We start from the raw sequence: 25,673 nt of genomic DNA on the forward strand, positions 1-25,673 counted from the left end.
TCTCACCAATATCTCTCTACTCATGGTTCCTGTCAGAGAAACGGGGCTTGGGGAGATAAAGGCTGCCCTGGCTGCTGATCTCATGGAAATATTTTGTTTTCTTTTCCTTTTCTCCCTGCCAGTACGAGGAAGGAAAAAAGCGAAGGAAACCTAACTACAGTAGCGTTGACCTCTCGGAGGTAGAGTGGGAAGACCGGGATGATGTGGTAAGTGACTGGTGAGGAGGGAGCTCCACTGTACCCACTTCTGTACCTGGAGGCCATCCTAGGAGGTGGCCACTGCAGGGACATGGAGATAATGGGCCCTTTTGATGGCATTTGGGGTTTATAACTCTCCTGCTGGTTGGAAAAACTGCAGATAGGCCTGCTTTGTGCATTTGGCCAAAACCAGCTCCTGTCTGGTCCCTTCTGCTGTGGATTAGTCCAGACCCTTCCTCAGTGCCGTTTATGGGACGTTGCTGCCCTCAGGGGAGCCTGGCCAGACAGCAGAAGGCTCTGCCCACCACAAAGTCAGGGACACAGTGCACTTGTAGGGACACCATGGGCTAGCCCTTTTTTTTTAAAGAGCAGTCCAGGGCTTAGCAGGCCCACCTCCCATTTGCACGGCTGGCAGTGCATTTCCTGGGCCGTCTCAGCCTTCCCCATCCTGGCCACACTGCCAGCAGCACACACGCTTCTTTCCCGCACGGATTCAGCCTTCGGCACTGTATCAAAAGCTTTCCTTATGCCCAAGACTTAACCCCGTCTGTCTTCTTGTTACTTCCTCAATAAATCAGATTTGTTCGACATGGCTGCCTTTGCATGAATGTAGGCAGACTGTCCTTAATTAAATTGTCACTTCCCATGAGTTCCTGCCTTGATCCTTGTTCTTTCCTTTCTCTGTGGTATCTCCGTGCAGGGCCATGGTTCTCTGCCCTCACCCTCCCTGATTTGTCCAGGGTTCTTTCTGCAGTTTCACCATTGAGACACAAATGTTTCTGTCCCTCAGTCTGTCCTATTTCCCAAAGGGTTGTTGAAGAGAACCACCTGGACGCCCCAGCTGGGTTCCTGGGCCTTTCAGAAACATGGCCAGCATCACTGTTCTCTGGCTGTCATTTTTCTTCTCATCAAGTCCTCCATTCCCTGGACATCTCAGCTAGCATAAATCTTGGATTCTCTTCCTTGCCTATAAATTGCAAGAGGTGTATCTGTTTTAGAAATTTAGCTGATTTCCTTCTTCATCTGTACTAAGACTCTTTAAACTCAAGTTAAAACAAAATAATGGCTGGTTGGTTAAAAGCTGCTTCCTAACCTGCCCTCTTTTCCCAGGGGCTGGTGGCCTGATGTCAAGTCAGCTCAATGACCTGATACGGTTTACATCTCCTTGTTCTTTTAAACGTGGTCATTGGGGTCTTTACATTGTACTGTGCCTGATGCCCATGCCCTCCCTTTTCAACCTGCTCTTCCCAAGAAGCAGGCTAGCGCAGTTGTGAGGGGCACCCCTCCAGGCATTAGCCTACCTGGGTTCAGATCCCACGTTAGTTATTTGCTGGCTATTGGTCCCAAGCATGCAATTATCCTCTCCGTGCCTCAATTTTGTTGTTTTGTTCTTTTTTCCCAGTAAAATGAGTATGATGATAATAGTACCTATATCAGTTGTGAATCTTAAATGTGTAAATATGCCAAGTGATGAAAAGGTATTTATAACACTGTGCAGACATGGTGAGGCCTGTGAGTGGTGGCTATTCTTCATACCATTCTCATCATCATTAATCCTCAGGGAACCTTCTCGTTAATGAAGGTCCCGTGGACTTACAGCTGCTAAATTGTCTCGTGAGTGTCTGAAGGGTGCATTCCATTGTTTTCCTTCCTCTTCCATCTTTACTTTATCGGTTGCTTTATTTTGACCTCCCTGGACCTTTTTGTTTCCTTTCCCAGAAGGCTGGAACCTTGTTGTCAACATGCTTCTCCATCAATTTCCTCTCATCCATTTTGATTAACGTGGGAGGCAAACTGGAGAATGCTTGCTCTTACTTCAGAGTCCTGCCATCCAGGGAGCAGGTCCTCTGCTCCTAAGCACAGAGCTGATGACGCTCTCACTTCTCCTTTGTGTGGAAGCGATTTATTACTTGGCTCACTTTATCTATCACCTATGCTCCAGTTAATTTTCAATGAGCTAATATCTCCTCTTATTAATAGTGGTTTCCCTGCCCTATCATCTTTTTCCAAGATTCCCAGACTCCTGAGCATGTTCTTCACCTCCATCTGACTCATAGGACTGGGCAAGGTCGGGGGGGGGGGGGTCCACCTTCAGAATTCCCACATCTCCTACACGTCCAGTGTTCTTACTCTGCTTACAGTGGTCTCTCGTCTCTCTGATTCGGGTCCCTTGCCTCGTCTCTTTGAGGAACATGGCATACTCAAAGTGTCAATTCCTTCATCACCAGCATGTCTGGGGAAACCCAGGTCACCATTTGTCTCCTAGAGATTTGCACTTCATTGATTGGAGAATGCTGGAACCCATACAAAGCATCTTTGTGAAGTCTACACAGGATCCACCCTACCCATATGTCCACCACTGGGGTTTGCGTGTGAGTAGCAGAGGGCAGGCTTTTGGTCAAGATCTGGGAAAGCACCTTGCAAGCAGGGCCAACTGAGGAAGAAGCAGCTTGAGTCTGCCCAGCTGCAGAGAACGTCTTGGAAGGTGCATCCTACTTCTCTTGGCAGGTCGGCTCTAGTTGAATAAAATAACGGTATTTATAACATAGACCCTGTGTCCTTCCAAAAAAAGATGTGAGGTCACATAAACTATTAAAACACGTGCAAAATAGATTGGCTAAATTTAAAATTTTTTAAAGAGAAAGAAATTAGAAACCATTTAGAGGAGGATGAGCAGAACCGCTGGCCCAGGCTCCAGGTGACTTAGGCATCACATCAACAACACAGTGAGTAGAACAGATCTTCAGGGACCCGTGAGCCAAGAAGCGAGGCTGAGCCATCCATAGCCCAGCCTGAATCCCTGGTGTTGATCACCTCTGGGAAGGAAAAAATAGCTTTTAAAATGGTATTTATTCTTTGGTTACGAATTCCCAGAGAAGGTTGAAGGAAGTGAGGATATTTTTCTTACTTCTGTTACCTGTTAGTCATTCCCAAACTCTCCACAGGGAACATGATTATTCCTATAAAGAGGAAAAAAACTAATATAAATAATAGTAACTGACATATATTTGAACTCTTCCTACAAGCCAACTCTCCTATAAGTGCTATATGTGGATGACCTGGTTTATTCTACACAATCGTCCTTTGAAGTAGGTGTTATTGCTATCCTCATTTTGCAGGTGAGGAAACTGAGACAGAGAACTGATTGGTCCATGGGCTCACAGTATGGATTCCAGCCCAGGCAGTCTGGCCCCAAAGCTCTTGACCACATTGGTATGCCTTAGAGAGAGCCTTTGTGTCCAAGAGTCCTTGAAGACTGTATCAGTGCCTCAGTATTCTCATAGTATCCTCCCCTGAGTGGTGCAGCAAAGATGGGGGTCCTTGCACCCAGATGCTAAACAAAAGCTTGCCATGGGGTGTTGTTGCAATTACCAGCCTGTCAGATCCTGCCTCTGGTCCAACTGACATCCCTTTGTTGCTGTGTGAGCCTTGTCTACAGCCCTGCAATCAACTCATGTTTCTCCTTACCTAGGATGATTCTGGAGGAAATGTCCTTTGTGTCTTCTTTGTGAAGCCCCATAAACCTCTTCTCCCGGGGTAAATTTCTGAGAACTGTGCCCATTTAGGTTGTTCTTTTTTATACCTACTCCAGTGTCTCTGCAGTTCATGCTTGAGCCCAGGACCCCAAACCAAGCACAGCCCACCTGAAGAGAGAGAGAGAGAGAGAGAGAGAGAGAGAGAGAGAGAGAGAGAGAGGATTTTGATTTTGTTGTACAGATGCTCTGTGCCCGAGTCTGTTTTCATATTTTGGGTAAATGCTTACTGGAAATGATAGACCTGTTTATCTCCTGCTTCTCCTTTCCCCAAATTGCATGTCTTTGGGGGCCTTGGATGTGCGTGCCACTTGTGCACCAGGAAAGGTGAGGCTCGTGTTCTGATGTGGATAACAAACCACCATTAGCAGGATAAGGTATCATTATATACTTACGCATAAAACCTAAGGTGATCAACAAATATCTGAGGGAAACTTCCTTTTTTTAAAATATAATTTATTGTCAAACTGACTTCCGTATACTACCCAGTGCTCATCCCAACAAGTGCCCTCCTCAGTGCCCATCACCTACTTTCCCCTCTCCCCCACACCCCGACAACCCTTAGTTTGTGCTCTGTATTTAAGAGTCTCTTATGTTTTGCCTCCCTCCCTTTCCATTTGTAATTTTTGTTCCCCTCCCCATAGTCTTCTGTTAAGTTTCTCAAGATCCACATATGAGTGAAAACATACAATATCTGTCCTTCTCTGACTGACTTACTTCACTGGACATAATACCCTCCAGATCCGTCCACTTTGCTGCAAATGGCCCGATTTCATTCTTTCTCATTACCAAGTAGTATTCCATTGTATATGTAAACCACATATTCTTTATCCATTCATCAATCGTTGGACATTTAGGCTCTTCCCATAATTTGGCTCTTGAAAGTGCTGCTGTAAACATTGGGGTACAAATGCCCCTATGCATCAGCACTCCTGTATCCCTTGGGTAAATTCCTAGTAGCGCTATTGCTGAGTCATAGGGTAGATCTATTTTTAATTTTTTGAGGAACCTCCACACTGTTTTCCAGAGCGTCTACATGAGGGAAACTTCCTTAGTAAGCTTTAACACAGGAGGAAGAGCTGTAGGCTCCCAATGGGACCAGAAGCATGACCACTAGCTTGAGCATGGGTGCTTTGAATGGTCAGCAAAGCTGCCTCAGCTTCAGGGTGCAGGCGAGAGAGACAGACTCACTGGGGGCTCTGGGAAGCACGTGTGACCTGGATAACGCAGGGGCCAGGGGAAGGAGGATGGCTCTTATCGACCGGGGAGCCTGATCACCATCACCAGAAAACTATTTTCAGCTCGGTGAGGTTTGACCTTTATTTTATCAGCTACACTATGATGAAAGCTGCTTTCATGTCCACCGCATTATCACACTTGCATCAGATAGGAAAAAAGAAAGGTATATCATTGATGCTTTAATTTGCTCTTCTTTGACACCATTAAGTGGAACATCTGCACAGGTGATTTTTTTAATGACTACATAATATGCTAACATATGGGCACACCCAGACTTGTTAGGGAACTTTCCTCCACCAGGCCATGTTCATTTCTCCAGTCGCTCATCGCTGTCGTCCAGGTAGTGACAAATTCAATGGCTATTTGGACAGCTCTGAGCAGCACCGTCGATCAAACCCTTCCTGGCCTGGTTGGGGTGTATAGCTTCCTTACCGCCCCACCGCTCTGGTCTCTGCTCCGTGTATGCCTCTGCCATCCTGTCTTGCACGCTAGCTGTACTTACTGTAGGATGTGTGGGGTCAAACCTCCGTCTCCTCAGATGGAAAAGTGACACTTCTAGACCGTTTCAGTCTTCCAGTGCTGTTCCCATCACTCAGTCCATTGAAAAAGCACAAAACCCCCTTTCCTCTTGTGGCAACAAGGACAGAAACCACCTTCCTGTCAGCCCTAGTTCACAGTAACCAGACGGGATAGCCTACTTGAAAATTAAAACCTCAGACTGGTGGGGCACCTGAATGGCTTGTTTAGTTAAGCATCTGACTCTTCATTTCAGCTCAGGTCATGATCATGATCTCACTATTTGTGGGATCAAGCCCCACTGTCATCGGAGAGCCCATTTGGGATTCTCTCTCTCCTTCTCTCTGCCCTTCCCTGACTCACGTGCGCTCTCTCTGTCTCTCTCTAAATAATAATCTTTTTAAAAGCCACCTCAGACATTTCATGGTCAAGTTTAAATTAAAACTTTTCTTTGATTTAAAAAAAAAATCCAGAAATAACATACATTATTTTTATATTCATGCTCTACAGTTGTATATGAATGCTTTACATTTGTCCAAAAGCTTTCTCTCCTGATTTGAGAAACAAAAATAATGACATGGGTTTAAGGGGCAGAGATCCTGTGTGACCGTAGACAAGTTTTTTCATTTTGTGCCTCAGTTTCCCCACCTGTAAAACAGGGATAATAATTGTGCCTTATTTTGAGGGTTTTAAAACCTGTACCTGACACATAGTAAGAGCTTAGTAGACAGTGTCTGTAAGTATTGTCTGGGCTTTATAAGACTGATCAACACCGTTATGCAGCACCTGATGGGATCCTGGGGTCTGGGAGGCCTCACTTAGAACACTTTTGATGGGATGAATGAAAGAGGAGTAAACGTAGCCACAGAGAGGTCACAGAACAGTGGTCTGTGTCACCAGTAAGACTTGAGTCTTGATATCCTGGGTTATTTCTCTTTACCATGGGCTGACCCTTTTTCATTCTGGGCTGACCTGCAGGTTGTAAAGAGCCACGATTTTAACACAGGAACTGGGGAGGGGGGCGCGGTGCAGGGGGGTTCCCATAATCCGTTATTTGTTCATGAGCAGCACTTCCAAGCAATGAAACCTATTAAGAGACATCAGAGTGCATCACAGAGTAAGGTGTATTTCTTATGTGGCTCACAGTCAAAGTTGGAAAGACATCGGTTTGGAGCATGGGCATCTGTGGTCAAGCAAACTCAAGCTTGAATTCTGATTCCTTAAGCTCTTGACCAGGGTCTGACATCAAAGGGAAGGGGGAGGATGGTAATGACAGTGATTGGAGGTGATGACGGTGGACAACAAACATGTGCTCGGTGCTTAGGGTGGACGAGGCTGTCTTCTAAATATCAGTGCATCTGCTTCCCATGACAACTCCGTGAGTTGGGTGCTGTCGTTAGTTCCATTTTGCAGGAAAGGAAACAGAGACACAGAGAGGGTAAGCGAGTTGTCCAAGATCGTAAGCTCTGGCTCTGGAGTCCACTTCCTAACTATAGTGCTATTCTGCGTACAAGTAGGTGTTCAATAAGTGTAATCTGTTTTTGTTAAAATTGAAGAAAAGAGAAAGACCAGACTAATCATCCAACCATTTGCCTCCAGAGAGTATCAGTGACCTTGGCCTTGGAGCCGCCTGGGGATGATGCTGATTGTTCAGTGCTACTGGGGGTTGGGGGCGGGGTGGTAGGGACTCATGGAGAAGCTTACCTAATCTCCGACTTGCCTGGGGAATGTGAGAGGGGAGGGTCCCAAATGGCTTTAGGCAGGCACCAGAAAGAGGAAAAATGAAAACCATGTTAAAGATAAATCGAGCCGTTCTTAAAAGTTAGAAAGTAGACTTAATTAGGACCAGCTCTCCCCATCCAAAACCACAAAAGTTAAAATGGGAAAATATTTCCAGAAATGCCCATTATGTGTTGTTAAAAAATATCTAGAGTAAAATATATGTTTTATTTTATACATGCCTCCAGCTAAAAATTATGCTTTTGACTCTCTATCACAGAAGACGGGAATGTGAACCCAAATCTAGACAGCCCCGAATCAAATTTAGGTTGCTTGCAAACATTACAGTTTTCTATCGGCCAGATCTTAGTCAAGCTCCTCAGAGGAGAGAAGAGGGGAGAGAATTAAAAAAAAAAAAAAAAAAAAAAAAAACAAAAAAAAAAAAAACCCAAGCACAAGGCCAGGAAAGAGTCTCTCCTGACAGGCTGTGGCATGTTAGCATCTGCTCCTGTTCCATTAAATGGCATACCCTTCGTCTCCCATTGGTGCCCATGTCTTTCATCACTGCGTCTGCTGTCCTTCTGTGAACCCACAGAAGGGCCACACATAATTAGAAGAGGTCAGCCAGGGGCGGGAGGAGAGCATGAGGCTCACTGTCCCTAGATGGGACCTCCAGAACTCAGATACCGGGTTGCCCTGTCACTGCCCGTGAACCGTAAGCGAGACCATTAACTGGCTCAGATTTCTCCAAGAGCATTTGAAGATGCTTCGTGCCATAGAAAGCGAATCCCTGTCTTCCAAATGGTTGGCTTAAAAAAATACCATGTAGGAAAATATCTTTAACTTGATTATGTTTTGAAAAACGATTTCTTCATGAAAAACTAGTACCCTTTTTGAAAACGCAACTTGTCCCCAGAGACATTCTTGCCCTCATGAGTGTTTTCACGGTCGTTGGGGCTTCGTTCTCTGACTCTCAGGCGTCGTCCACATAGCCCAGGCTTTTTCATTGGGGCTGCCCTGAGGTTTACACGAGCACCCCAAACTGAAGTCGAAAGTCATTTGTCGCTGTTAGCCTCTCTCCCCTGGTATAGCGGCTGTTGGATGTGTACTCTGGAGAAGCCCTGTTCTAGAGCGCGGGTGCTTGGCATGCACCACCGAATGTGCTCCCTAGCTGCAGGACACAAGCTGCCCAGAGGGCATGCAACCTAGGAAAGGACTAATACCAGCTTCCTTCTGTCGTTTCAGTTAAGAAACGCCATGGTGAACCGAAAGACTGGGAAGTTCTCTATGGAGGTGAAGAAGACAGTGGACAAAGGGGTACATTTTTCTCAAACATTCTAGCCGCTTTACTTTAAAACAAACCACTGTGAAAAATTAGCTTTGAAAGCTCTATCTGGAATAAATATCTTTCGCTGAGATCATTTTTCTCTTGTCTTTACTTATCTCAAACAAGATTCATGTAGTACTGTTAACGTGATCATAGCGTGTCCATTTATTTTTATTTATTTCTGAAAACGTCACCTAGCAGACTAACCATGTTTTCTTCTCTCTACGACTTTTTTTTTTCAATCTAGAAACGGGTTTTGGTGATGACAAATGACTACTATTATACAGACATCAAGGGTACCCCTTTCAGGTAGAGCTGACCATAATACATGGACATTCCATCAGATCCATCACTTGTGTTTGTACAAAACCTGCTGACGCTCTCAGAGCTCGTCATCTGAAGATAACCAAACACCCTGCCGAAAGGCTGGAAAGAGTGAGGAAGGGGCTTTTCCCAGGCTGCTTTTGTTTCTGTTTTCCAGAAGGGGGAAGATGGTTCAGGCTCACCTAGGAAGACTCACTCAATTTGTCATGGCTTTGCATCTCATTATCGAGCAAATAAGCTTTGGGGGTTCCAACTAAGGGTGGAGAGACCAGTTCAGAGGGTTACCAGGTTCCTTAACCATCTATCTAACTTGCTGCCCAGTGAGTTCCATTTCACCTTTTATTTCCATGATCAAAAAACAGGCCTTCAAACTAGGAAATAGCATATCCATCCTTACGTGTTGTGCTTCCATTTTAATTTCTCTGAAGTGTACTTCTGTGCTTGTCTACCTTTGAATCCTGTTATTTCTCTGTAACAGTCCTGAAAAATGGCTTTGCCCCATTGCCTGCTCTCAGACATGCATGTGGCATTCTATAGTCTCCTGCTCCTGTGACCTTACTGCTGTAACACTTTTATAGGAAGTTATTTCAGTGGGGCTGCTTCACATTCCCGAGCTGGTGCCTCACAGAGCTAAGGAGAGAAAGAATTTACTGACTGTAGATTAACCTGAAAAATAAATGATGGCATCGCTGTCATAGACTGCCAGGGATCCCGAGTTTAATTGCAGTTGGAAGCAGAGCAATCGAGGGAACACGGGACCGCTAAGTGGGTTTGCCAAATGAAGAGACTGTGTTTTCAAAATAGATTCTCTTACTTTAGAAAGGAGCTTAAATCAAGCTCGTGAGAGTGGGAAAAATCTACTAGACCAGGGAGAGGGTTGGGCACAGATGCCCACAATGCAATAATGTGGCTACATGCTAGCGGTAGTGGAAATTTTTATGTTCACCCTTGGAAGGTTCCCTAGTCCTAAGCTCTAGGGTCTGGAAAGACCCATCTGTGGCTGAATGTAGGGCAGGAGTATGTAAGGTAGTGGTGAGGGCCAGGGCGCATGGCTCTCGCGAGGGCATCCGAAAGAAGGGCCAGCAGTTTGCCACGCCTCTTTCAAGATGCGCAAGAGCAGCCAATGGCTGCTGGCACTTCCAATCAGAAATTGCTTTGAAGCGGCTGAGTGAACCTAAGAAAAACGAACACCAACTATAATCAGTGGGGTTTTGAAAGTAAACTGTTGGAAAAACTGTTTACAGAACATGAAGTGGAAATGTGAAAATGGAAAATAAAAAGTTAACCCACAAGTCTATTCCAGTCAATGCCATGGATTTCAAGGTCTGCTTTGTTTCTCTGCACAGCTTAGGTGTGGCGCTCTCCAGAGGCCATGGGAAATATTTCTTCCGAGGGAATGTAACCATTGAAGAAGGTAAGATGATGCTTTGACCCGTTTTATCTTTTAGGATGGGGGAAAGGCCCCAGACCCAGCCATTGGGTTCACAAAAGATCTTGCTCATCTGTTCAACCCTCTCTCCAATCCCTGGGCATTTGACTCAACTGATTGCTCACTTGATGTGAGCTTGCTTTCTGAACGGTGGGAATCCCCCCACTAGGGGTGGCTTTCTTTATGGTTTCATTTGTTTATATTCTGCTTTAATCCACAAACCTGTTGAGCTAACTCATAGGATCATCCACCAACTATCTTCTTCTCATGCAAAAAAAATCACGACCAAGAAAAATACAAAGTAGTGTAAAAATTCAAGCCCAGGAGGAATAAAATGAAAACAACGGTATGCAAGCCTTAGTCTTCTACAGTTGAGCCACAGATTTCATTTGTGCCTCAAGGCAGCCCAGGTCCAAGGGGGAAAATATGATCATTTAAATGATATAGCTAGGTCAGAAAGAATAAGGAGCACCTTGAGATTCCCAGGTCCTCTTGTCTTCATAAAGCATAGGCGTACTCAAACTCCCAACGAACAGTAGCGGTTGAAACTTTTAAACCACTGCCACACCCGTACTGCCCTTTACAACAACCCGGTAGCTCAGAGAAGTTGCCTTCCCCAGTATCACCAGTTCACAGGGAGGGGTGAGGCTGAGCTCTGAAAGTCTCCACTCCCCAAGTGGCCCTGAGTAAGTCACTCACCCAATCTGGGTGTTAGATTTTGCATCTCCACAGAGAAGGAGCAGGACCAGACCAGTGCTCTTTCTGGGTGTCCCCAGAAAGTATGGCGAAGAGCAGGAAGGTTGATTACAAGCCAGTTCTAATTGGTTCGAGCTGCTTACAAGTGCATGTGGTGAACTTCCAGAAGCTGGACCACTTTGGGGCTCTCTCCAATGATGTAGTGGAGAGTGAAGAGATTGGTGGTCCCGAGATGCCAAGTTCCATAGCCAGCCTCTGGTCTACTGACAACTAGCGTGCATTGTTTTACAGGTGTGAGTCTTTGTCTCACAAGTCATTGTGAGATCTTAAGGACTAGAAAGAAGATTGAAAGCTTTCGTTGTGCCCATTTCAGAGCTAATCAATCATATGGCCTCTTTTCCCAGAGACACATAAGACAGAGCAGGCAACTTTGTTACTTGGGTGAGATACTTAAAAGGATGTGTTCTCAGAAATTGCTTTTTTTTAACTTCTAGAATTTTCTGGTTGTATGAGCCATGTGTGGCTCTGTGGATATCACTGTCCATGAAGCCAGAAAATACATGTCTAAACTATGTGAGGTGAAGCTGAGGGAACAGCTCATGGTCAGAACAATAGAGAGAGAGAGATTATTAATGGGTTATTTGCATCTCATGTGTCCATTTCCTTAGCCAATCCTCAGTACATGGGCTTACCTCTTTCTCTGTCTCTCTGTCTTTCTGTCTCTCTCTCTCTGTCTCTCTCTGTCTCCCTCTGTCTGTCTGTCTGTCTCTCTCTCTCTCTCTCTCTCTCTCACACACACACACACACACACACACACACACACACAGTTGTTTTGCATTGTCTTTTGGGTCATTTCTTTAGCCATCACCTCTCCCTGTATGTTCCACAGCTGTGAGGCTGAGAGGTCATAGAATTTCAGAGCTAACTATAATCACCATGCAAGAAATTAGTTTGAACCCAAGCAAGGGGGAGACTATCTGGTTATCCACACAAATGAGGTCAGATCTTGCTTTCTCTGTTGGTTCTCTATAAATAAGAGGGCTTGCAATCCTGCCAACTTGGAGTACCCGAGCCTGAGAAAGCTACTTCCACTTGGGCCAAGTAGTAGAGGGTCCTGATCATAAGGGCCATGGCACAATTATTGTTCTGTTCTGTTCTTGGAGAAGGTAGAAGTTTCTTAGGGATGGCAACCACACTTCTGTGGGATCTTCCATAAGGAATGCTGCCCCACAGAATGTGGGAATTTTCAACATTGGGCATTTCCCATTGTCATATGTTACAAAGGTGGTCAACAGGTAGACATTGTTCAAAATGTAAGGAGTTGTTACTGAGGCTGAAGGTATGGGTTATAGTTCCACTTGCTGAAATTGTTTCTCTTCTGAATCTCCTTGGCATGCATATATATACATATATGCCATTATATACATACACAGAGAAAGAGAACATAGTAGTTCTTCAATAAATTAGAGCTTATGTCATTATTGTCCATGTTATCAGTCACCAGTAGATGTGGTTGTGTCAGAAGGACCCAAGTCAGAGATGAGCAACTTAGAGAACAATTCAATTTCCTTGGTGGCCTGGGAACTCATAGAGGAAACAATCAGAACAATCTTCCCATCAGAGACTTATCTATAGGTCCTATGAAATAGAGGCAGAGTGGGCTTTGTGGATGAAGGTTGATGAGAAAAGAAACTATAAAAATATAATTGACATCATTAACCCAATATTCCAAGAAGGTGAGAGCCCATCCCAGGGCTGTTGTACTGGTTATTCCTTCTGCCAGAGCACACACTCCATTATCTACAGGCTCGGTCCCTCACCTCCTTCAGGTCTTTGCTTAAAAGTCACTTTCTCAGTGAAGCCTTCCCTGCCTATCCTACTCAAAATTGGAAGTCTTTCTTTTTTACTTCTCATCTCTTGGTGCTGCCTATCCTATTCCAGTCTCTTTCATAGCCCTTATCACTAACTGATATGCTATGTCTTTTAATTTTATTCTCTTTCCACCACTAGAAAACAAATACTGTGAGGGCAGTGATTTTGTTTTGTTCACTGCTATAGTCTCAGGGCCTAGAATAGTATCTGGCACAGAGTTGATGCTCAGTACATATATGGAAAGAAGGAAGGAAGGGAGCAGGGGAGGGAGAAAGGGAAGACAGGATGGATAGATGCATGCATGGCTGCATGGATTGTCCTAGGGACTCATCCCCGCCCCACTTAACCCTCTCCTGGAGTCTATGAGGTAGATTCTGTCATATACATCTTCTGACTAATAGAACTCAGAGTTGAAGTGACATCCCCAAGATCATTCAACCAGTTGGTGTTGGAGCCAGGAAATGACACTTTAGTTCTGTCTGATGATATTCTGTCCAATGTATTCCCTACTTCCTGTAAAATCAAGCAGGGTGGGCAATAGTTAGATCTAGTGTTTGGCTATTTACGTTCTACATTTGTATTTGAGGAAGAAGCTGGAATCCTGAGTGCAGTAAGATACTGCTGGCCATTTGGGAAACTCTGACATCCTCAAACAGACTATAAGCATCATCTGAGTTCCTGAGGCCATCACTCACAAGTGTGTGTCTGCTGATGAGCCTTCAAAATGAACTCACATGAAGATACAATGAAAGAGTTATTTCACAGAGCTAGAGTGATCTGGAGCATTCTGTAAAAACTCCCCAATTCCCTGCAAGCCCCGGTTGTCCCAGCTACCTTTCTGGACTGATGGCACATTTTTACTTAGGATCCTGTAACAACTAGCAACTTTTGCTGGTCAAAAACAGTTGAGTATTGGGGCACCTGGGTGGCTCAGTCGGTTGAATGTACAATGACTCAGGTCATGATCTCGTGGTTCGTGAGTTCGAGCCTTGCGTCAGGCTCTGTGCTAACAGCTCAGAGCCTGGAGCCTGCTCTGGATTCTGTGTCTCCCTCTCTCTCTGCCCCTCCCCTGCTCATTCTGTCTCTCTCTCTCTCAAAAATAAACATTAAAAAAATAAAAAAAAAACAGTTGAGTATTGACAATTGCATATCATTCAACCTATCATCTCACCCTCACAACCAACCATCAGTTAGAGACTATTATTATTCCTGGTTTGCACAGGAAGAAACCGTCATTTGGAAAAGTAAAGTAACCTGCTAATGTCATGCACGAGTTAAGTGGTCCAGCCCAGCTCTCTGCTCAGGCCGTGCACGGCTCCAATGCCAGTGTTTCCACTGTCATACTAAACCTGTCCCCCGGAACTCACTAGTGTGTCATTTATCTTCATGGAGTTCAGGCTTTCCTGGGGCACTCAGCCTGGGAAGGCTACAGTGGTGGCCTAGGGAGATGGAAGTGGGGAGAGAGTTCTGCCTGGTTTCCTTTGTCCAGTGTCCCTTTTCTTGGGCAGATATCTTTGGCATTGGTGCCTACCCATCACCACTCAATGGCCCTGTCCTCAAGCATTTAGAGCACATGAGAGCTGAGGGGTGTCCGTGCCCCACGCAGGTGATCCTTACTCATTAACTCCTTCTCCTTGATCTCCAGGCCTGCATGACTTAGAGCACCCTGACGTATCCCTGGCAGATGAATGGTAAGAATTAAACCATCCTTCATCAGCATGGGTATTTGTTGCCATCTTTGATTTCAAATCCTCTATACTCCCTCCCTACCTCTCCTGGTTCAAAGGCAAAGGAAGGCGATGCCACAAATACTCACGTGTTCCTGTTTTGGCCCATGTCATGTTCTTAGGTCCTACTGCAACACTGACCTACACCCAGAGCACCGTCATCTATCTCAGCTAGAAGCCATCAAGCTCTACCTCAAAGGCAAAGAACCTCTGCTCCAATGTGAGTGTGCTGTGTGTGTGTGTCACCAGAGTACACAATGAACCGAAAACCGTACTTCCCCTCAGCTTTCAAGGGAAGCTTTGCTCCAGTAGAGATGATCAGTCAAATTTCTGCTTCCTAGAGGAGCAGGAGGAAGAATGTGGGCCACTGGAAACCATGCAGAAACCCCAGTCTCATTCTAGCCTTTGCACTGGATTTGCCCCCCTACCAGACCATTTAAGTCAAGCACCTGAGTAAGATGGAAACTACCACTAGGAGGGGACTGTGAATATCTGTTCCCTTATTTTACATGAGAAACAAGGGCAGGAAACAGAACTGGTGGCATCTCAGGGCCTACTCGAGGTCTGCTTCCCTCCAGAGTGGAATCATCACGGACACATGTTGCCTCATGAGGTATATGTGCTGTTGCCCCTCCTCTTACCACAGGGCCTCTGAGGGAGCTCAGTGAGTCAGAAATGGCCCGTGGCCAGTGCAGAGAGGGCAGGGAGAGAGCAGCAGGCCTGATGCTCACCAAGTGCAAGAGAAGCCCCTGGACTGGCATCTAAGTTAGTTACAGCGACTAGTTTGGGCGAGGAGAGATTTCAGCAGTGAGCACAGCACCTGCCCCTACCCCCAACAGGTAGCACTTGTTCATTGATGTGAACGGTTCTTTACCTATATTATTTCCTAGACTAACCACAGCAGCCCTGTGAGAGCTGGAAGGACGTTTATCTAGCTTCTAAAGTGCATCCTCATGGAATGGATTTACTTTTGGGGACATGCTCTAGTAGAGAAAAGATCAGATGGACATCATATAAGCCTATCTTGTTTCATTTTCTTTGATTTTCTGAAGGACATATTTAAAAAACAAAGGGATAGAGATATGTTTTAAAATTTACATCTACCATCCAGCTTAATCAAATCTTAATATTTTGCCCTATTTCCTTCAGGCGCTTTCTAAGGAATGAAATATTACAGATAATATTGAAGCCCCTGAGTCCCCTGTGTGGTCCCGTTTCCCTCCCAGAAAAAGCTACCCTCCTGTATTTGTCACTCCTAGGCAATTATACTATCATATTATCTATATTATTATTACATTATTATATTATACTATTACTATATATAGTAATATATACAGATGTATATATGTGTGTATATATATGTATATACATATATATAGGTATCCATGAATAGTATGTGCCATTATTTTCATTATTCTGTATATTAAAATTTATATATGGTATATTATCTACAATATAACATATGTATTGTTCTATAACTTGTGTTTCACTCGTTGCATTGTTGAGATTTACTTATGTTGATCATTTACCTGTGATGCATTTGTTTGAATTACTATATGGTATCCCAAGACGTAACTATATCTCACTGTGTCCATTGTCTTTTTGGTGATGAGTTATTTTTAGTTTTTGCTTTTAGAGCAAAGTGCCATTATCTTGTTGGCCAGCATCAGGGTGAGGACTGGCCGGCTGTAGGTGACAGTTAGCCCCTCTGCAGAGTGATTGGAGGGCTCTGGGATGCCTCTGCTGCACTCATGATATCCCCCTGACTCCTTAGCCTCTTCCACAGAGCCCCAGCAAGATTCCCTCTTTGGATAGGGGCAGGTTTCCTGCTTTAAATCGGCAAAAACAAACAGTGCTACCAGATGGAAGGTGTCACAAAGTAGAGGAGTCCCAGGAGTGTTTAGTTATCACATCCCTCTCTCTTCTTACAAACGACTGGGAGCAGGGCCCTGAAGAACCACAGGTAGAGGACAGAAGTGCAGATGGACCGAGCAAACTTTCTAAGATATGCCGGTCCATGGCATCAACTCCTAGATGGGAAGAGAAAGCGGAAAACTGAAGTGTGACACACCCGAGACTCTCTGTTTACTATCGTTTCATCCAGATGCTCTGGGGGGCCCTGTATTGCGGGCATATCAGTTGTCAGAACTGACCCATATTTTCAGCCGGTGGGAGGTTAATGCCTAACGCGACACATCACAGGAGAGAGTGGCCTGCAGACACTGCAAATGAGCACGGCGAGACCTCTCGTGCCCCCGTTTGGGGCCCAGCCACAGCCATCTTCTCAAGTCTGTCCCTCCCAATAGGTGATAAAGAATTGATACAAGAAGTCCTTTTTGATGCCGTGGTGAGCGCTCCCATTGAAGCATATTGGACCAGTCTTGCCCTCAACAAATCTGAGTAAGTGGTTGCACGTGTCCCCCTTTCCTGGCCATTTCCCCACAAGCCGTCCGAAATATGGTTATGGTTTAAAGAACTAAAGTGTTTGGGGAGCTTGGTGTTAAAGTGCTTTAATTTTTCCCAAAGCTCCAAACCACAAGAGCTAGAGCAGATTAGCGGCTCGGGCTTGGGTGGCAAGCTCCCGGGTTTGACATATAATTTGAGCGTTAGCGTTACATGAAATTTGGTGTGCCGGGGTGGGGGGCACTGGTGAGGGAGAGGGAGGCAGAAGGAGCACTTAGCTTCTTGCCCTGCATGGCCCCCTGTACTTCACAGTCTGGAGGGGACTTGGGATCTGGGCCAGGCCGGGTTATAAGTCGGACGGGGAAGTGAGAGCTCTGTTTCATGAGGGTGTCAGGATATAACCCTGTGGTTTTCTTTCTGTGGCAGAGGACGCAGGGAGAGGGGGCTGGGCAGTGGTAGCTGTTGTCAAAGTCTTCAGCAGCTTATCAATGTTATTATTATTTTACTAATTGAAGTGGGTTATTAAAGATTGAAAATAGAAAGAAAAAGCATTCCTTTTTCCTTATACCTTCATGTCAGACATTATTTAGTTCTCTCTCCTTTTTTGTTCTTCGTTAGCTCCATTCATTCATTTACCTTGCCTTTTGTATATCCTCTTCTCTATCCTATCATTCATTCTGTTCTCATTGTCATTCCTTTATCATTCGTTCATCCATGCATCACCGATTGCATATCTGTTGTGTGCCAGGCGCTGGACTAGGTGTTGGTGAAATGGAGTAACTCAATCAAACACAGTCCTTGCCGTCATGGTACCTGTGGTGTGTAGCATCCCAGATTATTAAGAATTTGATAACTGCTTTGAAAGAAGTGTAAGGACGTGCAGACTGTGACAAGACCTAGAGTGGAGATGAAAGACAGAAGGCCTTTCTGAGCAGAAACTAGTTCAAGGGTTAGGGAGCATTCTAAGGAAAATGGAACAACGTGTGCAAACGTCCTGAGGTACAATAGTATTTGACACATTTGAGGAATTTAAAGAAGGCCAATGGAACTGAAATATAGAAGGTAGGCTCGAAGATGTTGGCAGATGAGGGTGCAGAGGGGCTAGATGGCTCAGGACCTTGGGAGTCAGGTGAAGGATTTTGGCTACTATACTACAAGTGTTGGAAAGCCACTGAACGATTTTAAGAACATTTTAAGATGTTAAGAAGGACATGATCGTATTTGCATTTTTAAAGAATATCCTCCTCCTGCTATGTGAAGAATAGTTTAATGGGATAAGAGCAATAAGAAAGGCTTCTACAGCATTCCAAGGGATTTGCCACTCAGACCAAGGCAGTGGCTGTGGCACAGAGAGGAAAGATCCACTTGTGGCATGCTTCAGAACCACCACCACCACCGCTGCCGAGGATTTGATGGTCCACTGAGTGAAGGGAGGGAGACTGAGCTCTCAAGGGTCATTCTCAGATTTACAACACGAATGCCTGTATAGATAGTGGTACCATTTCCTAGGACAGAAGACAATGAAAGAAGAATTGGCTTGGAACTGAACGTGTCCATAGTGCTTTTCTAGATGTTTTAAGCTTAAGTCTCCCAAGTAGACAGTTTAATACAGGAGTCTGGAGCCCCAAAGAGAGATCACCATTCTCATTATACTTGGAAGTGTCCTTAGACTGCTTACTAACATGGTTCCTATTCCCTGGGAGGTTGGGAAAGAGTCAAAACCTTTCCAGCGATTGCTTTCTCTGGTGGATGTGGAAATGTTTCTTTTAAGCTCTCATGAAACTCAAAATCCCGTGCAAAGATTGCTGGTTCACTCCTAACACATGCTAAAGATTTCCAAAATGGTAGCTTTGCTTTGTAGTCCACATCTGTAACTGATTGGGCAGCCTGGCTTTCCAATTTGGGTAGGCTGCAAGCAGAAACAAATGCATAGTGTTGGTTTTTATTCACCCCTTAAATACTTAAAGGTAGTACCAGCCACTTTGACTACCATCAAAGATCAAGTAACCAAATTATCTTATATTGAAGATGACATGGATAGTGCTTCGCATCAAATGGCTACTAGCATTTAGGGAAGGGAAGCAAACTCAAGAAACAGTATTCTCTTCATACTTTTATCACAGAATTAAATTATGTATCTGTGGAGAAAGACCACTCGCTTTTTGTGAAGAGGTAGGCATTGCGAAAATCCTCAGCACGCTCAAACGTATACAATATTTGCCTTGAAAGCTGAAAAAAAATTCCTTCAGTGGATTTTAAAATAAGTTTCCTTTGCCAAGGCCATTCTTAGGGGTCCTATGTGTGGTATCCTGCAGGGATTTGAAGAAGCCATTTCTTTACTCATCTCTTTGGGGATGGTAGTAAGAAGAAGGCCTGTGCTCTGGAAGAAGTTACAAGTCCGTGACTTCAAACAGCATAGAATTCAGGTCCTAGACATTTCCAGGCTGCAGGTCACTGCAGACTTGACCCAGTGGCCCAGCTGGTACTTTCACTGATGGCAGATTCCACTAATGGTTTCAGGACCAAGAATGGACTTGGTAGATCAATGCAAAGTTCCCTGTGATGATTTTCTTCCTCTCCATCCAGCCGTTCCCATTCCGGTCTGCTCTTCTGACTTTACACTCAGAACCCTGAGATAAAGATGTACCTATTTAGTGTGGGGGTGCATTTGTTCATGGTGCTTTGGAGTTCTCAGAACTCAATGGAGTTCTTAGTTTTTCTTGCAAGAATTACCAAAAATGCTTTTGTAAGGGGTGAGTTTGCATTCCATGCTTGGTGCAGGTGTGCATACGTGTGTGTGTATTTCTATAATTTCTTTTAAAATTTCAGGTTTCAAAACTGCTTTTTCATAAAGCAGTCCATGAGTCTTAAAATGCAAAAGCCATTCTCTCCTTACTGTCTGGACACAACCCTCTGTTGTCTGCTGCTGTGTTTCAGGAACTCTGACAAGGGCGTGGAGGTTGCCTTCCTCGGCACTCGTACGGGCCTCTCGAGGATCAACTTGTTTGTTGGGGCTGAGCAGCTCACCAATCAGTAAGTAGGAAAGCTCCCCTGCAGGGGCCCGGGGAGCTCCTGAAATGGGAAATTCAAGGGATGCTTAAGCTTCTCGGTTCTACCAGCAGTAGAAACAAAATTCAGGCCACCCCAGGCCTGCTGACATGGTTCCTCTCTGTTCTACCGCGGAGGCCCCGGCTTGTGTGCTCCCCTGCCTGTTGGCCTTTCCGCAACCCTTTCTTCTTCATGCTTGCTGGCTTCCGCCCACTGTCCTGGAGTCCTCTCCCGCGCTGGTGAGTCACCGCAGAATCTGGCGACCCAGGGGTTGCTGGGGGAGCGGCCAGAAGGAGGACTCCTGATGGATGGCTCCAGGGCATTCAGCTGCTCCGCAGCTCTGCGGAGGGATTCCTGCCTGTCCAAGAATCAGGGTTTCAAGTCTATTGTTTATTTGTTTGTGTGCGCTTTAATAAACCTCGGTGCCTCTGCACTGTGCCTGAGGGCCTGCAGAGCCCCACACCCAGGAGTGGGCAGTCCAGTGGGACACGGGTTGGACAGTGTTTCCTTGTGTTGCCAAACAGACCCAGATGGACAATGGGGAGAGCGTCCAGTACCCAGATGTCCTTGAAATCACTGCGCAGCCTCTGTATCTTCAGAGAGCAACAGGGTCTTAACTCTTCAAACTGGTGTTGGACCAGAGCTAGTGTGGGCCTGGGAAGTCCTTTCTGGCCTGATTACTGTTTCTCAGTTTGTTTGTTTGCTTGCTTGCTTGTTTTTTTCTCTGAAGTAAGAGGCATTATTAGGCGAGGGACAAATGGAGTCCGAGATCCAGACAGTTTGCCAAGTGCGTGTGAGGAGGGTTCAGACGTTACTGTGGGCCCTCAGACACCCTGATGTATGGATACCTGAATGACAAGGCCACAGGCTGGCCACCAATCTGAAAGGGGGCGGCCCCACAGAGACCCGAGGAGGGGACACTCCTGTCCCAGCAAGCCCCGGTCAGCAGCGTTCTTGCCTCTTAGGTGAGGCCTTGACCCAACCATATGATCTTATAACACCGAGTCTGGTAAGTGGGAAATCAATAGATTTTTAGATGGTTCATGAACTGGCTTCTACGGCCCATTTGAGGACTCTTTCTCAGCATCTCAAATTTGTCATTTAGGAAGTTGACTACATTTGTGACTTGATTGTTCCAAGCCCTCTTCAGCCCTTTAGCCCTGCTCAATTGTCTTTCCGGAGGGCAAGTTCCTAGAAGGACTAGAAATTACAAGATACACATCACCTTCTCCTTCTGGAACCTAGAGAGAGGCAGAAGGAGATGTAGGCACTGACTTTCTCCTGCTCAAGAGGAAGGCTGTTGTTTGTATTGAGATAAAACAGACAAACCAGAAGAACAATCACAACAACAAGACAATGCATCTTGCTAGTCTGTCCTGTAGGTCATGCTCAGGATTGCTGGGATGAGCATCTGGCCCATCCCACTGGTTGCCTTTGCTCTGTGCCCCTGGAAAGTGGCAGTGATGATCTCCCTGGGTTCTTGTGAGGATCAAAAAAAACTGTGGATGTAAAACCAGTTTGAGAAACTAAAAATATCTGCAAGTAAGGGTTAGCTCTGCTCCCTGTGACACTACTGTGACCCAGAGTGAGTAGACACTGGCTATCCGGATGATTCTTCGGTCTTCAAGAAACTCATCCCATTGACTCATATAGAACTCAGAACCTTGAGTTCTATTTTTTTTTAACGTTTTTAATTTATTTTTGAGAGAGAGAGCATGTGGGGGACGGGCAGAGAGAGAGAAAGAGAGAAAGAGAGAGGGAGACAGAGGATCCAAAGCAGGCTCTGTGCTGACCGCAGAGAGTCTGATGAACCTGTGAGATCATGACCTAAGCCAAAGTCAGACACTTAACTGATAAAGCCACCTAGGCACTCCAAAAGTTCCATTGTCTTAGGGTCTTGTACCTGCCTACCCTGTCCAAGAAGACGGCATTTGTTAAGGTCCAACTGTCCAGATATACTCTTGGATAGGGCTAGAAAGCTTTTCGAATTTCTGTTTTTAAATAAGGCATACAGAGAAAAGTGCCAAGCTGTGGGGAGAGTGCTAGAGAATATAAAGTCCCTGCCGCAGAACTAACTGGTACTAGCATCAGCCTGCTACACTGAGGTGCCACCTCCTGTCACCACCATCTGCTTTGGAAGCACGTGGATTCTAGTCCGAGGACTCTGTCCCTGCCTCTGCACCCATCAATGTCAGCAGTGAATCTTGTGCATTCCGTGTGGCCTCTTGGAACACCCGTAGCACACAAAGGCAGTCTAAGCGATGACTGCTTCACAGCTTCCATGTGACCCACAGAGAACAAAAGAAGCTCCCGAGATTTAAAAATCCCATATACTTGATGGAGCCATTTTCAGTTTACATACTGTATACATAACTCTGATAGAATCGCATACAGAATTACATACTGTATACATAACTCTGATAGTATAAGTTTATAGATGAGTAAATGGGGCTCAGAGATTCAGTGATTGACCCAAGTAATTCACCCAAGGTCATTCGTCTGTGCCTAAAACCTAAACTGGTCTCACACAACACCACAACAGCCCCTAGTATATACAGGTAGGCTTTCATCTTACCTAGAAAGATCTATCTTCCTGAAGAACATTTTCAGAGATTCTGTAGAACCAACTCTCTCCTTCTACTTCCTTCTGAATCACCACTTGGTAGTTATCAGGGACCTACAGGGTTTCCTGGCAACCAGACCCTCTCATGTGAACACCAAAGCCAATGGAGATCATGCCCTGCAGGCTCCTGCTCGCTGCCCTGGTGCCAGCGTGGTCTGGTCCTGGGCAGCAGCCACTGGGCACTCAGTAATGCCGTGTTCCAAGCCTGTCGCCTGCCTTCCTCAAATGTCTCCATCAGTCTAAGTGAAAACCACCTCACACCTCCTAACCAAGCTATTAGCCTCACCTTCCAGGACTGGAAAGGGGCCCCCGGTACCATTAACTGCTGCATGAGAAGGGCACCTTCCTCCCCGTAGTTATATGCATCCCACCACCAAATAGGACTGCCACAAGTGAAAATGCTTGGTTGTGCCATGGCCCAGTGTGGAATACAGCTGTTCATCCCACGGAGGACTAGATAGCAGAGTCTGCTTCACACACCTATCGCAGTCAGGTTTATGAAAAATCTCGTGTCTGATGGGGAAAAAAAAAAGCAGAAGGTCACATTTCAATGTTTGTGAGTCCTATTGATTTTAGGATCAGGAAACATTACCACTGAATATACCGGTGCCAGGAGGAGCTTGTCTGTGACCTCAAGCCTGGAACTCCCTACGCCCAGCACTGAATAACTCAGAGGTCCATGCATCATCAGTTGGCCTTTTGAATGACAGCAGAGAGCCTTTACATAGGAACGTGGCCATACTGATGTGGCAATTTGAAAGAATTGAGAAATACTGTTTAGAAAAGTTTCAGCAAATTGCTTTTAATACTTGAGGAGCTCTTATCTGAATATGAGATTTGATTTATCATGTGATCATTAAGCACATGCTGAGTGCCTGATGAGTGCCAGGCCCTGGAAATGTCAAGAAAAATAATGTCTCTGCCCTTAGAGAGGAATTAGAACATACTAGTGTAAGTTAGAAGGAGGTGTATTTCTATGCTGAGAACTTCAAGGGTGGCCTCCAATGGCACGGGCTTCCTCTAGGAGGGAGCTTTGCATCTTAGAAAGAGATCAAGAGATCAGTGCCTGGCCATACCCTAAAACTACAGAATGCTTTCCTGAGTTAGAAGACAATTCAAGTAGTTTCTAATAACCCAACTTGTTACAACTTAGCATATAAATTCAACCCTGCTATAACAATGGAGAATATTTGAGTATTTCTCTCCATGGTCTGTGTGATCCAACTTCACACTACAAACTGATGGATAGAACATGGTGCCATTTCTGGTTCAATCAGTGGCCTTTTCCCTGCATACACATTGTCCCCTGATTGCTGTCCTTTCCATCCCTTGATTGCTCTCCCTTCCTGCAAGAACTCTGAAGACTGTGGACTAGCCAGGCAGTCATTTCCTCCCCCGAGTTATACTGTCTCAGCCAAGATGAGGCACTTGGGAGAGTAAACATGAGTCTTTGGAGATAAGTGAAGCAAACAAACATTCGCTGGAACTTGGGGATGTGTAAGTCTCTGTGAAGGGAGCCAAAATGGGAACCAAAGCTTCTTTCCTCAGAGACTTCAGGAGGTTTGGGATGGGGACATGACAGAGCAGATAAGACCAAGGAAAGAGAAGGCCATGTGAGAGACCAAGGCTGTGGGGCAGGAACTTGCTAATGTCTCTGTGGATTTGTATGGTGGGTGGGATTTGAGGCACACTGTGAAGGGAATATGATTTTGAAAGGAAGAAACGGGGAAGAGAGTGCAGGTAGGCCTCAGGAGAGAGAGAAGCACTGTGGGCAGTGGGCGCAGGAGGCTGGGCAAGGTAAAGGATTTACAGACAGCTGGAGCAGTCCTGTTGGCTGGAGAGCAGGTGGTGGAGGGAGGGAGGGAGCAAGGATATTCATAGGGCCCACTGCTACCTCTGTTATACTTTTTCTCAGAAGAGTGAAGTCTACTTAATTTGATCTTTCCAAGGATATGTGATCATGTATGGATTGTAAGGCAAGACAGCTTTCCGACTACCCTTTCTTTGGTCTTGTGATACGATTTCTGGAGGTTTTGCTTGCTTGCGTTAGATGCTAAGATGATTCGTTCACTGGATATACTAGGAAAAATTATTTCACCCACGGACAGTCTGACTGCTGGAGTTCTACAGGGTAATTCTGAGCCATCTGGGGTGCATGATGCTACACAGATTCTCTCTGCACTGAGAAAGCCAACACTGTTTTCACCTGACAAAGGTGGTTGGGACATACCCACATCCGGCTTTTCCTTGCTGAGTGGTGCCATGATCCTTCTCCTCCCCCACCTCCTCCCTCCTCCTCCCCGTCCCCCTCTTTCTTCTTCCTTTCCAGTTTTATTGAGAAATAATTGGCGTATAATTGTATATGTTTCAGACGTACAGCATGATGATTTGGTTTACATATATTGTGAAATGATTACTGCAGTAGGTTTACTTCACATCTCTCATCTCATATAGATACAATAAAAAGAAAAGAATAAAAATTCTCCTGGTGATGAGAACCCTTAGGAAATATTCTCTTCACAGCTTGATTGTAGGTCACACGGCAGTGTTAGCTGTAGTCCCCAGGTTGTCTTATAACCTTCTTGTCATTCCCCATCCCCCAACCCCTGCCCCTTGTAACCACAAATCTGATCTCTTTTTTTGAGTTTGGTGGTTTTTTGGTTTTTGCTTGTTTGTCTTTGTTTCTTTGTTTTTAGCTTCCACATGTGAGATCCTACAGTGTTTGTCTTTTTCTGTCTGACTTATTTCCCTTAGCTTAATGCTTTCAAGTTCCATCCATGTTGTGGCCAATGGTAGGATTTTCTCATTTTTGTGGCTGAATAATATTCCATTGTGTGGAATGTGTGGTATATATGCCACCACTTCTTTATCCATTCATCCTTTGATAGACACTCAGGTTGTTTCCATATCTCGGCTGTTGTAAATAATGCTGCAGTGAATGGAAAATATCTTTTTGAGTTAGGGTTTTTATTTCCATTGTATATATTCCCAGTAGAATTGCTGGATCAGATGGTAGTCTT

The 25,673-nt window shown here is 45.2% G+C and overlaps 1 protein-coding gene across 1 annotated transcript in view; it reads left to right on the top strand.

The window, feature by feature from the left end:
* Positions 1-25,673, top strand: part of CACNA2D3 (calcium voltage-gated channel auxiliary subunit alpha2delta 3) — an 865,909-nt gene that overhangs the window by 679,828 nt on the left and 160,408 nt on the right. The window contains exons 17-24 of the mRNA XM_047850751.1: positions 123-206; positions 8,450-8,521; positions 8,779-8,840; positions 10,202-10,269; positions 14,498-14,543; positions 14,702-14,799; positions 16,886-16,979; positions 19,920-20,015. Coding sequence (XP_047706707.1) covers positions 123-206; positions 8,450-8,521; positions 8,779-8,840; positions 10,202-10,269; positions 14,498-14,543; positions 14,702-14,799; positions 16,886-16,979; positions 19,920-20,015 — 620 coding nt within the window. The remainder of the gene's footprint in view (positions 1-122; positions 207-8,449; positions 8,522-8,778; positions 8,841-10,201; positions 10,270-14,497; positions 14,544-14,701; positions 14,800-16,885; positions 16,980-19,919; positions 20,016-25,673) is intronic.

The sequence above is a fragment of the Prionailurus viverrinus genome, chromosome A2 (assembly GCF_022837055.1).
Source record: "Prionailurus viverrinus isolate Anna chromosome A2, UM_Priviv_1.0, whole genome shotgun sequence".
NCBI classification, from domain to species: domain Eukaryota; kingdom Metazoa; phylum Chordata; class Mammalia; order Carnivora; family Felidae; genus Prionailurus; species Prionailurus viverrinus.